We start from the raw sequence: 13,140 nt of genomic DNA, 5'->3' as shown, positions 1-13,140 counted from the left end.
GTGATCCAGGCGCATCCGATGCCGGGAGGCGTTGCCGGGGCTGGTTCGTGGGTGATCCGAACCCTCGAGCCGTCCGTCATGGTCATCTCCCCGGCTTGCCAGTCGATTAGCTTTATGTACTGGTCAAGGAAGTTTGTACCCAGGATCCCTGGTACGACCAAGCTTTCTACAAACGGCGACGTGTATGCGTCCCCTCCAGCTTCCCACCTGCAGCGGCAACGTCCCCTGGCCGCAGAGGCGCACCCTTCGCCCGTCGCTGAGCAATATGGAGCCTCCGGCAGCTTCTAGAGGTTCTCCCCCGGCGGACTTGTACCAGATCGACAGTGGCACTACAGAAACAACCGCCCCGCTGTCCAGAAGGAGGGAAATCTCCAGCCCGTTTAGCTTACCTGCGACGGACGGCGCATGTCCAGCTTGAAGCTCCGTCATCGCCAAAAGACGGAGATCCCTGTTTCCATTATTCAGGGCACGCGCTGGCCGGGTTCGGGTCCGAAGCTGGGGGCAGTCTCGAAGGAAATGGCCCTGTTCACCGCATCGGAAGCACTCCGTTGCCCTTCGGGCGGGTCGTCTGCTGTTCGATCTTTCTAGTGTCGTCTGCAGCTGGTCGAACCTTCGGGTCAGGGCTTCCACGGCTTGGGCCAGGTTGTCATTCCCTGCGTCAGCATTTTCGGTGGTTCGCTGCTGACTTTCCCCAACTTCTGTCTCCAGTTCCGCTGCGTTTTCCGCCAGTTGGTGCGCCTTCACAAGTATTGTCGGTTCCCGCAGACGGAGCTCTCTGTGGACCTCTTTCGATGCCACGCCACAAATGAAACGCGCAACCAGTTCCTTCTCTGACTTTCCGTCCCGACGTCCTTACTCGGCCACTTCTTGGGTGAATTCTCTGATCGACTGGTTGTTTCGTTGCTTCAGGCCATTGAATCACACCGCCAGTTGTATCAGGGACTCACCATGGCCGTAGATGTCATGAAAACGGCGTTTCAGCTCGTTCCAGGAGATGTGCCGAGGTGATCCTGGCGAGAACAATTCTCTCCGAACAGCGATATTCACTGACAGCCTGGTGCTGGCGGCTTGTTGCGAGGATGGAACGCCAGTCACAACGAAAAAATCTTTCATTGACTCGAGCCATTCGACGGGATCCATTCCCGGGGAGAATGTCGGGGGTGGTCCGTAACAGGCATTTCCAATTCCCCTCACGACAACTTCCCGTTCAGGCCCCCATTGTAACGACCCGCTGGGCGGGGTCGTCTGGTTCGCTTCCTCCGGGTCCGCTCCAGTTCGCCCGTTATCACTCTTGGCCGGCTCGTCTTCGCTCGCGCTGTCTCGTCTTCGTGTAGCCATCTTCCACGTTCGTATCGTCGCAGCACTCGCACTCCACGCTCGTCCACTTACTAACCGCCGGATGGTCTTCGCCGCTCTAATATATAGAAGTATTTCGCCGTAGGGGGGGCACCGGAGTGGGTCAACTGAAATTTGATCCCTCCATTGCCTTGCTGACAGTCCCCCGGCTTGCGGCCCTTCTATAAATCAGCGGCTTGTTGCGCGGCGGCTTTGATCCGCTGCCCCAACGGACCATCAGTGACCGGCGGGCCCTTGGGTCAATGACCGAATGACACGCCGTACAGCAATGGTTGTTACAACGCCTTTCTTGAGTGGATATTTATTCAACAACAACAACTCTTAGCGAACAGAGATTTATATATAAAATCACTTCTGGTTTTGAATAGGGTCATCTCTTGCAGCAACTGCCGTCGGCAATTTTCCTTATCACATTTGCATAAGGTTACTCTCGTGACGCGCTGCGCTATTTGTAGCTGTCGATTCAACGGATTTTACCAGTTCTGGATGCGACACATTATAATAATCTGCTACATAAAGTCATTGTTTGTATCTTTGTTCACAACCAGTATTTATCATTATGATTTGTGCGCTTGAGCGTGTAGCGCCTTCTTTCGTATATTAACTTTTGTTGGTTTAGTGGAATACCAACTGAATTTTATTATTTTTCATCTGCATCATGTGAAAAAAATTCTCAAACATACGACAGAAAATAGCACAAGCTAGTGATGAACACTGAGAAATGTAATAAGGAAAAATAAAATTGAAGGTCTTGTTCTTACAAATTAAATTTTTTATTATCAAATTACATCATTCTACCAAAAATAAAGAAGCAACAAATGAACAGCAAATAGAAGAGATAACTTAACAAAGAGATCTTAAATGAATATGTTTAGTGAGGTCATTTATTGTTTTTGTAATTCGACACCTAATCACTTTTTACGTTGGCAATTCAGCTATCCGTCCTCACTAGCTTAACACAAAAAAAAGTTGCGCAGTGATTATCATAAGCCAGTTTAACATTCAGCACGAAGGATTTTCTAAAATTTGACTAAATCAACACACATGTCCTCAAATCACCAAAGTTGGGCAAAAGAATTTTCAGTTCGATGCATGGAGCATCTGCGCTACATCTGAGAAATTTTTCACAGACCGCCGGTATTGTGAAGTCAGTGTATACTGCGTCACACACTTCTTAACACCTCACACTACTCTACAGGAACATTTTAGTCTTTCTGAGCAATATGATGCTATCAATTTACACAAAGCACGAATTCAAGCAGAATCCCAACAATGTCATGGGTAGTATGGAATTTTTTATGACGTTGTGGATGCTTTCTCAAATCAACTCATTGTCTGACGCAGGCAGTAAACCCCGTGATAGTGTTCAATTATTGTCACGCTCAACAATGGGAATGGAAGCTTCAGTGGAAAATAAAAGACCAATTTATGCTTATTCCTGGCGACGAGAATGATTCGCAGTGATCGTATTTTAGCAGAGCATATGCGCTGGTAGAGCAAGATAACGGGCACATTCATAATGGAGTAAACTTGAAATGAAAAATATTTTTCTTTGCTTTTTGTTTTCATTGTTGAAATGATTTCAAAATGCAACAGAGCAGCTAAATCATAAGCGCTGAATTTGATCTCGAAAGTCCAACATTTCCTTATCATTAAAATACAAGTATTGCAAACTCTTCTTTCGATTACTGGATTACTCGATTAATATATAAATATTTACTCACAGATAACAGAATAACACAAGGTGTTGAGAAATCCCTCCATTTGAGCCTGAAGATCCCTATCTGCTACCGTAACCGACGGTTGGCAGTTGTGGTGACGTAATCGGTGAGTGTGAACGCGAGTGGAAAACGTGACCTTGAGTGTTGTGTTGGCGTGTAATCATTTTGTGTGATAGTTCCGGGGAAATCTTTGTTTCCGTGTGTTGTTGTTCTCGAACTGAAACTAACGCTCATACGCCTGAGAGAGGGCCAGTGACCAGTTAGTGAAATTCAACTGTTCCGAGTGCATTTGGATCGAACACATATTTTGGTGCCATGAGCCGGGAAGGCCGGAATCTGAGAATTTTTTATCTTGTTTCACGAGATGAAGATTGAAACAGTTAAGAGGCGCCAACAGATTGAACAGAAGCGTCTGCCGGAGACCATCCTTCAAGTACTGGATCAGCTCGAGACAGACATCTCTGAGTTAGCGGTCAGGAATGCTCTTCGTGCCTTGGATGCGCAGTATGCGGTATCGCACCGAGCTCAGGTCGCATTGGAAGACGTACTCCCCGATGGAGAGACTCTGGAAGCTGCCCTTAATGAATGGCGCGAGTTATGCAAGGAAGTGTTCACAACACGCACTCTGGCTGACACCTTCTTGAAAGAGAGGGACGAGAGGAAGGAGCCAATGGCGAAACCTGCGTTGACCGACGTCGCAGCTGGGGAAGCTGCAGCCGGTGCCACTGCAAACGTTTGACGGTAACATCCTGGAGTTTAAGTCATTCTGGGATCAATTCGAGGTGAGCGTTGATCGACGGGAGGACCTTGGTGCCATCACCAAGCTTCTTCATTTGCGGTCATGTTTGTCCGGCGCAGCGTTGAAGGCCATTGAAGGAATCACGGTCTGAGCGGAAAATTACCCTGAGGTCGTTCGGACGCTCCACAATCGGACGGATTACATTGAGTGTCCGAGGTGGTGGAGAGTCACGTGTTGAAGGTGGTCGGCTTGAAGGAGTGCTCTGAGGACAGAGCAGCTGAGCTGACGAGGCTCCACGATGACTTGAACCGCCACTTTCTCGAATTGAGAGCTCTGGGGAAGGATGTAGACGCAAACTTGAGCGGCTTCCACGCTCTTCTTCTCATGATCAAGAATAAGCTGCCGCCAGACACCTTGAAAGCCTGGAGGGCATTCATACAAGAGCTAACGAATGAGAAAAATACCTCAGCGGTGTTCCTCTCCTTCTTGCTGAGCCAGTCTCAGATCAAGGGCTCGGCAAGGAAGATGACTGCTCGGAAACCAGAGCGGAGGCCTGAGCAGGGAGAGCGTTTCATGATGGCCACTATACAAGTGGATCCAGTCGGAAACTGCGCGGTGTGCTGCGGAATCCATCCCGTTGAGAATTACCCACGATTCGGCAAACTCTACGGGCCAGGACGATGGCAGTGTGTCCGAAAAGACCGGTTGTGTTTTGGATGTCTGCGGAAAGGGCACCGTAGAGGGAGCTGCCAGCAGAATCCTGATCGACCAGGTCAGCACCCTCTGCTTGCCTCGGAGAACCCCCACCGTCGTCAGAACCGCAGACGAACCAGGCGGCCAGCAGCTTCATGAAATGCAAGACCCGCGGCGCAACCGGATGCAGCTGTTAAGGAGAAAAAACCAACAACGGCACCACTCCCAGGGTTTGGAAGCAGAAGATGCGGCTTCTGGCAGAGCTGCCACTGAACTCGCTCCAGTCGATGTCCACTTCTCCTCGACTGTTCGGGCTCCCGGGGTCCTCCTGCCTGTCGTTCAAGCGATGTCCTACGGTGAGAACGGGAAGAAGCGGTTGGTCAACTGCCTTCTCAACAGTGCTTCGGAGAAACCACTCATCAGGACTGACGTCGCCGATGAACTGGAGCTCAGCAGAATACCAAGCGCGGTGACCGTCAGGGGTGTACATGGCCTGAGTGCTAGAGTCGCCGACTCACGCCACGTGCGTTTCCAGTAAGGTCTGACACATGAAGAGACGGCTGTGGGCACGAAATTGGAATTGACAGCGCGCTGATTGAACGTGAAATCGATCTTCCTCGGGCAGCGACTCTGGCTACTCCGCCATGCCTCACATCGATCCACGTGTTGATCAGATTCAACATGTACTATCGAGTACTAGGCAGAGGGCTGAGAGTAGCAGGAGAAGATGATCTCATTGCCATGGAGACCACTGTAATGTGATTACGAACTCAACAACCTGAACATCAATAATCCACAGTAGGAGAGCTAAGGTTTGGCATGAAGTGACGTTGAGTCGACGTGCTAACCAGTTCAGTATTGTCGTGAGTGTACCCCTTTGCGTGTGTGTTATCGCTTTATATAGTTATTCCCAACTGAATAAAAGTGTTGTTTCGTTACACCATTTTAGGGTGGATCCTTTGCGGTCCGTAGGCGCGATGTCGGCTGGCAAAAAGGGACTACCATGGTCTCGACGGTAACAAAAGGTAGCTCTGCCGGAGCGACTGAAGAACTCAACTGACTGTTGAGAAGATTCTGGGATATCGATTCGATTGGGGTGGTGCAGGAGGCAGCAACCGATCCGGACGAGGAAGTCAAGATAAAGTTCAGTGAGTCGGTCACGTTTGATGGAACGAGATATGTCGTTGGGGTTTTGTGGAGAGCAGGGGCAGTGCACCTGCCAGACAACCGCGAGGTCGCCATGCAACGTTTGAGAGCGTTCAGAAGGTAGTTGAACCGAGATCCGGAGTAAGACCAGGAGTACGCAGGAGTCATCCGTGACTACCTTGACCGTGGATGGGCAGAAGAAGTGGATGGAACATCAGGTCTGCCAGGAAGAACTTGGTACCTGCGCCATCATGCCGTCTACCAACACAATCAAGGTAAGACGAAGTGTCGGGTGGTGTTTGACGGTTCTGCAGAATGGAACGGGACATCCTTAAACAACTGTTTCGACCCAGGACCGAAGTTACAACCCGACTTGGTCGCCGTGCTCCTCCGGTTCCGCCGATCCAGGATCGCGCTGCAGGCCGACATTGAAAAGATGTACCTGCAGGTCAGATTGCGTCCGGAAGATCGGGACATTTGCCGTTTCCTATGGCAGGGAAGGGACTGCGGAGCCCCCGTGAAGGTCTATCGGCTAACGCGGGTGGGGTTCGGCCTCACGTGCTCTCCATTCCTGGCCATGCAGGTGGGGAGGCACCATGCGCAGCACCGCGGGAATATCGACGCGCTGGCCGACAGAGTGTTGTCATATAAAACGTGACCTTGTACGTGTTGTGTTGGCGTGTAAACGTTTTGTGTTTCTTCCTGAGTAAATCTTAGTTTCCGTGTGTTGTTGTTCTCGAACTGGAACTAACGCTCATACCCCTGAGAGAGGGCCAGTGACCCGTTAGTGAAATTCAACTGCTCCGAGCACAGTTGGATCGAACATACAACGGGTGTTAGCCTGCTTGAAGCAGGCGCTACGGGTAATTTATTAGCCTTATTTCAATACTTTCGTCAGGAGAGGATGACCGATGAAAGACAGCCGCTTTGGAATGTAGATCGTTTACATCTCCCCCGCCGATGGTTCGATGAGCTGCAATTTCCGGATTGATCGAACAAGTGTTCCTGCAGCGGTTTGCACCAGAGCACTTCGTTTCATGCCATCTGACGAGGGGTAGAATTCCAAGATTCTTCCCAGCGCCATTTACTTCTAGTTTGACCGTCTTCGCATAGTAAAACTATGTCTCCGATTCTGGATTCCAGTTTCTGGGTCTCCCATTTTCGTCTGTGATTGAAATTAACTAAATATTCTTTCCGCCATCGTTGCCACAAATGTCTCAATATCTTCCTTTGATAATACCATCGTCATCGTAGTGTCATCGTGGTCGAAGTAGATTCTTTCCCAACGAGTCTTTTCGTAGTCATGTCCGGTAACTCCATCAGTGTTCGTCCCGTTACAAAATGAAACGGCGTTAGCGGTTCCAAATCATTGCTGTCATCACTGATGGTTGTAAGCGGTCTTGCATTGATGTGAGCTTCCATTTCACATAGGATGGAAACGAGTTCTTCACGGAAGACCAGCGCTTTTGCCAAAACTTTGCGAAGTGCGGTCTTAACAGATCTTACTAATCTCTCCCAATAGCCACCGCACCACGGGGATCTTTCACAGGAAAATCTCCATTCGATTTTCTCTTCAGTCAAGGCTCTTGCAATATTTTATTTTTCGTCTCCTCTGAACAAATCTTGGAGGTATTTGTCCGCTAATTTGAATGTTCCAAAGTTATCTGTTTCAACTACAGATGGTTTGCCTCGTCGAGAAATGAATCGGCGAAATGCTGCCAGAAAGCTTTGGGCAGCCATATCCGACGAGGGTTCCAAGTGTATCGCTCTTGTAGACATGCACCTGAATAGGCAGATGTAGATACTGCTGCTTGTTCTTCCTTCCTTAACATAAAGTGGTTCGGCAAAATCTACTCTAACATTGTCGAAGGCATAAGTTTCCAATTATCGGTTCTTAGGCAGCGGGGCCATGATTTGGTTCAGACTTGTGTATTCTCCTTTCGGCATACAACACATTTTCTCAATACGCTTTTGACGGAGCTTCTCCCTTTCAGTATCCAAAAAGCGTTGTCGAAGCGCTACCAAAGTTTGTTCGACTCCAGCATGCCACTGATGCTTATGTTCACCTTGAATGATCAAGTCCGTGATGTTGTGTCTGTTTCGCAGGATAACAGGATGTTTGTGTTGATACAGCAAATTTGATTTCCGTAAACGTCCTCCAACTCGAATTACGCCAAATTCATCGATGAAAGGGGTGAAATGAAATCAGCCGACTATTTTCCGGCAGTTTACCTTTCATGAGCAAGCTTTTCTCATCTCTGAATGTTTCATTCTGCACGGCTTTCATCCAATAAAGCTCTGCCTCGTTCCGTTCTTCTATGGTCAATTCTTCTTGCCTTTGCTTCGATGCATGTCGACAATTCTTCGCAAACCGGAGGCACCATGCCGTCACTCTTGTCAGTTTGCTGAAGGTCTGGAAACGAGATGGGTCGATAACATATTCGAATTGGTCGTCATTGATCAGAGATATTACGCTGAACAAACATCTCGCTTCAAGCGCGTCTGGATGTTGCGTACTTTCTTCAGATGTTTTTTCAGACTCACAGGGCTGAGGATTCAACAGCGATGGTAGTCCTTCTCACCATAATTGGCAGTCCTTTAATTTTGTGACGCTAGTTCCGCGGCTAATCAAATTCGCTGGATTGCTTTCTGACGGACAATACTTCCACAGTTTTGGCTGTCAACTGTTGAATCAGTTCGACTCGGTTTCTCACTAACGGTTTCCAGTTCTTCGCTTCACTCGGTTTCTTCCAGTTCTTTGTATCCAACTCAAGACAATTTGACTGTCGGTCCAACAAATGACGCATTGGATGTGTATTGCCAAGCTGTTCTTAATGAAGCCAAGTAACTTGGTAACAATTAAAGCTGCCATAAGCTCTAACCGTGGAAGGGTGATCGTCTTCAAAGGAGCTACTCTCGATTTCGACATGATGAATCGTCTGTTTTCTATGTCTTCCGCAGCTCCCGGCTCGTTTCACCAACAAATGTAGGAAAAGGTTCAATAATGACAATCAAGTAAGGCTACCTGTAGAGTTCTTGCCGCAATTTACGAAATTTAGTTACGCAAGAACAACCGTTAAGTGATTGTCCTTCGTAGAGCTTCAATAAGACTGATTCCTATCACAACCTCTTCTTTCGTTTCCTGGATTACTCGAGTAACATATAAATATATACTCACACGTAATAGAAACAAAATGACACGAGGTTTCAAAAGTGAAAGTAGGAAAAGCTACGGAAATAAACACAGAATAACAGACACGAACAGGTCACACCACCCACACACCCACACACACACCGTTTGTTCAATACAGTAAGTCTAAAAGATGATCAGGTATATGTGTATAGTTTCGTCGTTTACAACGACTTTTTACGATGGCAACAGAGCGAAACAAATAATTTTCTTTGCTTTCAGTTTCGTTTGGTAAAATCATTTCGAAATGCAGCAGATATTTTTTAATCTGGAATGTCGAACCATAGTAATACAAGTGTTAGCAACAAAACTGTATCTCCTGAGCGCTAGTGGACTGTAATAATAATTCACGCGGGAGTCCAACCTTATTTGATTGCTCAACCGCTGATTAACCCCGTTCGTTGCCGAACGTGAAAAGAAAACAAAGTCGTATCGGGAGACTTTATTGAAGATTCAACAACCAAGAATAAATCGACAACCAGAACTAGCACTATCCACGCACACTCACAAGCATATGCACACGCACACACACTATTACACTCTAAAATACACACACTGTTGCGTCATCTACCGTAGGCCGCTACAGTAACCATGAACGCAGGTACGGATACTCAGGCGTCCGGGAGCGACCAGAGGAATTTCTAACAGACTCCCCCCTGATGGGCGGAGCCCATCAATGAGCTTCGGCTGGTTCCAGCAGGATCAAAGTGCGGATCGATCTACGCAAGATACCTGCCGCGGTCTTGACCTTTGCAGACCTTGCCAACCCATCACTGCCAGTGAGCAACTCCACGATTTGGCCAAGGGGCCAACGTCTTCGTGGAGTGTTGTAGTCAGCGACCAGTACCACGTCACCGACTCGAGGTTGCTCCTGCAACCTTTTCCACTTACCTCTGCAGCTTAGGGTCACCACGTACTCTCGTTGCCAACGCTTCCAAAAGGCATCCACGAGCTTCCGCTGGTAGGACCAGCGGCGGAGCAAGTGTCGCAGACTACTGCTCATTGTCCCACGCGAAGCACGATCGCTTCGGTCTGGAAATGCAGTCAAGCTTCGGCCAACGAGGAAGTGCGCCGGAGTCAGGGCCATCTCCTCCTGTATGTCGCTTCCCACGAAGGTCAGTGGACGATCGTTCACTCGAGCTTCCACTTCGCACAACACGGTGCGCAATTCGTCAGGCGATGCCAGACATTGGCCTAACGTTGCCTTCAAAGCGGTTTTCACTGATCGCACCAGACGTTCCCAGTACCCCCCGCACCAGGGGGCACGTTCCGTGATGAATATCCATTCAACACGTTCTGATGCGAGATGTCGCTGCACAGTCTCCCAGTTCTGACCGCTGAAAAGATGTTTCAAGAAGACGTTCGCCTGATGAAATGTCCTAAAATTATCCGACTGGATGGTGTCGGGGCGTCCGCGACGTGCAACGAACCGTCGCAATGCACGCAAAAAGCTCTCGATCGTCTGGTCAGGGACGAGTTCCAAGTGTATGGCTCGGACAACCATACATGTAAACAGGCAGATGTAAGCCTTTTTGCTCCCATGCTTGGAACCTTCGTCTCTGATCATAAGGGGTCCAGCAAAGTCGATCCCTACATTGCTGAACGGCCCCGCTCGATTCACCCTGGTCGCAGGCAACTCACCCATCCGTTGCTCGAACGGACGCGCTGCCACTCGTCGGCAGAGTCTACACGTGCGGAGAACGCGTTTAACAGCACTGCGACCATGGAGAATCCAGAATCTTTCTCTCAGTGCCGCAAGAGTTTGAGCCACACCAGCGTGCAATTGCCGGCTGTGCTCCCGTTCGATCAGCAAATCCACGATCATCCCTTTGCAAGGGAGCAGAGCTGGGAATTTCGCTTCCTCTTCCAGCTGAGCTCTGCCAAGACGTCCACCGACTCTCATGACCCCGAACTCATCTAGAAAGGGATTGAGACCGCACAACGTCTTCATCACCGATTTGTCAGTCGGATCCTTCGATCCGAAAGCGTGGATCTGCTCCTGCCGGATCCAGATTCTCTCGGCTGCCTTTAACTCGTCTGCCATCAACGCAGTCCCTGCTCTTCTTGAGCCGGCGGGCAAGGTCGTGTTATTCCGAAAACGTCGGCACCAGGCAGTCACTCGGATCAGCCTTTCGAAACTGGAATACCTACCTGGGTCGATGACAGTGGCCGCATCTTGCGGCGGTGATACTGCAACCAATGCAGTAGTTGCTCGGCGTTCCTCTTCGAGCACCTCCAAGCCCTCAGTCCGTTCTTCCTTTTCAGCTTGTGGCCAGGTCTCGGGTGGAGCTCGCAACCAGGTCGGGCCCTGCCACCACTTCAGCGAACTAGACAAATTTGTCACACTGCATCCTCGGCTCGCAAAATCTGCAGGATTGTCCTGGGTTGGGCAATAACCCCAATACTGAGGAGAGAGCAGACCCTGTATCTCACGAACTCGGATCGCGACGAAAGGCTTCCACCGGCACGCATCTCCACGGATCCAGCCCAAAGCAACCAAACTGTCACTCCAGCAATAGCAGGCATCCACGGGTAGAGCTAACTCCTGTAGCACATACCGAACCAGACGGACGCACAACAAGGCCGCCGACAACTCCAGTCGTGGAACACTGAGCTTCTTAAGCGGAGCCACTTTGGACTTCGCAGCCACGAAGCTGACTCGGGTCACTCCCGTGCTTTGCGTGGCTCTCAGGTAGACCACGGCAGCATACGCTGCTTCTGACGCATCTCCAAAGCCATGCAGCTCCAATCGACTCGCTTCCATCGGGGAGTACGGCAGGTACGCCCGGGGCAGCGCGCTCTGGTGTAGGTCACCTAGGTCCGACCTCCATTGATCCCATTTGCGACTAATCTCGGGCGGTAAGGGATCATCCCACGATATGCCGGTTTGCCAGAGCGACTGTAACAGCTGTTTGGCACGGACGGTGAACGGGGTCAACGCGCCAAGGAGATCGAACACTGAAGCTGCCAGTCGGAGAAGTCCTCATTTGGTTCCGTGCGTTTCAGAAGCCGCTTGCGATGGGGGACAGATCGACAGCTGGTCGAGCTGGGGATTCCAGGAAATCCCAAGCGTTTTCCAAAGTCTTGAACGGTCGACACTTGAGCAATCTTCAGCCGGCAAGTCAGAAAGGGCCTCAGGAGCATTGCTTGCCCATTTTGTGAGGTGGAAACCACCCCGGCTGAGGAGGTCAGAGGCTTGATGGACGAATAACTTAGCGTCGGCTACCGAGTCGCGGCTCACCACCAAATCATCCACATACATGCACGACCTGATTTAGTCTGCAACGCTCGGGAAGAGCGTTCGATGCGCCTCCAAGTGAGAATTAACCACCTGGATCGCCAAATATGGTGAGCAGGCCAACCCGAAACAGACGCGAGTGAGCCGATAGATGTCAAGAGTGCCACTACGGTCTCTCCCTAAGAAGCGGCAGATATCCTGCTCGTCCTTGTGCAGTCCCACCTGCAAATACATCTTCGCGATGTCTGATTGCAGAGCGACTCGATACCGTCGAAATCGCAAGAGGATCCCCATCAGGTCCGTCTGCACTTTCGGGCCGGCGTCAAGGTGATCATTCAAGGAAGTTCCTTGATATTTTGCCGAACCATCAAAGACGATCCGAGCCTTTTGCCCTTCTGGCCCTTGCTGGTAAACCACATGGTGGGGGAGATACCATGTTCGACCGCTTTTCCCTTCGTCATTCACCTGCTCTGCCCAACCATTCTTCAGGTAGTCCTGGAAAATGGAAGCATACTGCTCCCTTCGGACTGGATCTTGGGCCAAACGACGCTCCACCGCCCCTAACCGTCTTCGTGCTAACTCAAAGTTGTTAGGGAGGTTCATCTCACCGCTTTTCTTCAACAGCCGGACGGAATATCTTGTTCCGTCGAATGAAAGACTGTCCCGAAAACTCTTCTCCTGCTCCGACATCTCAGGATCGCCCTTCGAACCAACTCCGATCTCCTCGATCTCCCAGAACCGCCTCAACGTTCTGTCGATGCCTTGATCCACTGACGCACAGAGGGTGGTTGTCATCGGTGATGAAGGATTAGCGATCACGGGACCACAGATGATCCATCCTAGCACAGATTCCACTGCGACCGGATCTTCCCGGTCCGCCTCTTCGAATTTGATTCCCCAGAAAAACGGTAATAAACTGTCAATGGCAAATCACCACGTCCACCCTGATCTGAGTCGGGGCAGTCATCCATTGGCCAAGCCCAATGGGACGCAGGTGTTCCCCAATCATCGGGTTCGCAACCCGAAGTATTGCAGAGAATTGTTTGCAAAAGCCTTT

General features: G+C 50.0%; 11 protein-coding genes across 11 annotated transcripts; 8 read left to right on the top strand and 3 right to left on the bottom strand.

Annotated features, from left to right (window-relative positions):
* Nucleotides 1–18: 18 nt before the first annotated feature.
* Nucleotides 19–809, top strand: Tsp_04508 (hypothetical protein). The gene is made up of 2 exons (XM_003369034.1): nt 19–252; nt 291–809. The coding sequence occupies exons 1-2, from the start codon at nt 19–21 to the stop codon at nt 807–809; spliced, it is 753 nt and encodes a 250-aa protein (XP_003369082.1).
* Nucleotides 810–3,441: 2,632 nt separating this feature from the next.
* Tsp_04507 (conserved hypothetical protein) lies at nt 3,442–4,668 on the top strand. The gene is made up of 3 exons (XM_003369033.1): nt 3,442–3,810; nt 3,839–3,961; nt 4,057–4,668. The coding sequence occupies exons 1-3, from the start codon at nt 3,442–3,444 to the stop codon at nt 4,666–4,668; spliced, it is 1,104 nt and encodes a 367-aa protein (XP_003369081.1).
* A 1-nt stretch (nt 4,669) lies between these two features.
* On the top strand, nt 4,670–5,528 carry Tsp_04506 (hypothetical protein). The gene is made up of 3 exons (XM_003369032.1): nt 4,670–5,043; nt 5,064–5,267; nt 5,309–5,528. The coding sequence occupies exons 1-3, from the start codon at nt 4,670–4,672 to the stop codon at nt 5,526–5,528; spliced, it is 798 nt and encodes a 265-aa protein (XP_003369080.1).
* A 147-nt stretch (nt 5,529–5,675) lies between these two features.
* Nucleotides 5,676–6,313, top strand: Tsp_04505 (conserved hypothetical protein). Its single transcript, XM_003369031.1, has 2 exons — nt 5,676–5,756; nt 5,807–6,313. The coding sequence occupies exons 1-2, from the start codon at nt 5,676–5,678 to the stop codon at nt 6,311–6,313; spliced, it is 588 nt and encodes a 195-aa protein (XP_003369079.1).
* A 587-nt stretch (nt 6,314–6,900) lies between these two features.
* Nucleotides 6,901–7,487, bottom strand: Tsp_04504 (conserved hypothetical protein). Its single transcript, XM_003369030.1, has 2 exons — nt 7,333–7,487; nt 6,901–7,240 (listed from the first exon to the last, which is right to left on the bottom strand). Exons 1-2 carry the CDS (start codon nt 7,485–7,487, stop codon nt 6,901–6,903), a joined length of 495 nt encoding a protein of 164 aa, XP_003369078.1.
* A 52-nt stretch (nt 7,488–7,539) lies between these two features.
* Nucleotides 7,540–8,584, bottom strand: Tsp_04503 (conserved hypothetical protein). Its single transcript, XM_003369029.1, has 3 exons — nt 8,374–8,584; nt 7,888–8,232; nt 7,540–7,817 (listed from the first exon to the last, which is right to left on the bottom strand). Exons 1-3 carry the CDS (start codon nt 8,582–8,584, stop codon nt 7,540–7,542), a joined length of 834 nt encoding a protein of 277 aa, XP_003369077.1.
* A 937-nt stretch (nt 8,585–9,521) lies between these two features.
* Nucleotides 9,522–10,120, top strand: Tsp_04502 (hypothetical protein). Its single transcript, XM_003369028.1, has 2 exons — nt 9,522–9,709; nt 9,745–10,120. The coding sequence occupies exons 1-2, from the start codon at nt 9,522–9,524 to the stop codon at nt 10,118–10,120; spliced, it is 564 nt and encodes a 187-aa protein (XP_003369076.1).
* Nucleotides 10,121–10,151: 31 nt separating this feature from the next.
* On the top strand, nt 10,152–10,611 carry Tsp_04501 (conserved hypothetical protein). Its single transcript, XM_003369027.1, has 2 exons — nt 10,152–10,367; nt 10,429–10,611. Exons 1-2 carry the CDS (start codon nt 10,152–10,154, stop codon nt 10,609–10,611), a joined length of 399 nt encoding a protein of 132 aa, XP_003369075.1.
* A 135-nt stretch (nt 10,612–10,746) lies between these two features.
* On the top strand, nt 10,747–11,458 carry Tsp_04500 (conserved hypothetical protein). The gene is made up of 2 exons (XM_003369026.1): nt 10,747–11,184; nt 11,219–11,458. The coding sequence occupies exons 1-2, from the start codon at nt 10,747–10,749 to the stop codon at nt 11,456–11,458; spliced, it is 678 nt and encodes a 225-aa protein (XP_003369074.1).
* A 266-nt stretch (nt 11,459–11,724) lies between these two features.
* Nucleotides 11,725–12,045, top strand: Tsp_04499 (conserved hypothetical protein). Its single transcript, XM_003369025.1, has one exon. The coding sequence runs from the start codon at nt 11,725–11,727 to the stop codon at nt 12,043–12,045; it is 321 nt and encodes a 106-aa protein (XP_003369073.1).
* Nucleotides 12,046–12,119: 74 nt separating this feature from the next.
* Nucleotides 12,120–13,054, bottom strand: Tsp_04498 (conserved hypothetical protein). The gene is made up of 3 exons (XM_003369024.1): nt 12,991–13,054; nt 12,393–12,964; nt 12,120–12,305 (listed from the first exon to the last, which is right to left on the bottom strand). Exons 1-3 carry the CDS (start codon nt 13,052–13,054, stop codon nt 12,120–12,122), a joined length of 822 nt encoding a protein of 273 aa, XP_003369072.1.
* Nucleotides 13,055–13,140: the final 86 nt, after the last annotated feature.

The sequence above is a fragment of the Trichinella spiralis genome (genome assembly GCF_000181795.1).
Source record: "Trichinella spiralis strain ISS 195 chromosome Unknown Scfld1557, whole genome shotgun sequence".
Lineage (NCBI taxonomy): Eukaryota > Metazoa > Nematoda > Enoplea > Trichinellida > Trichinellidae > Trichinella > Trichinella spiralis.
Note: the sequence above shows the minus strand (reverse complement) of the source record. Positions and strands in the feature narration are given on the sequence as shown.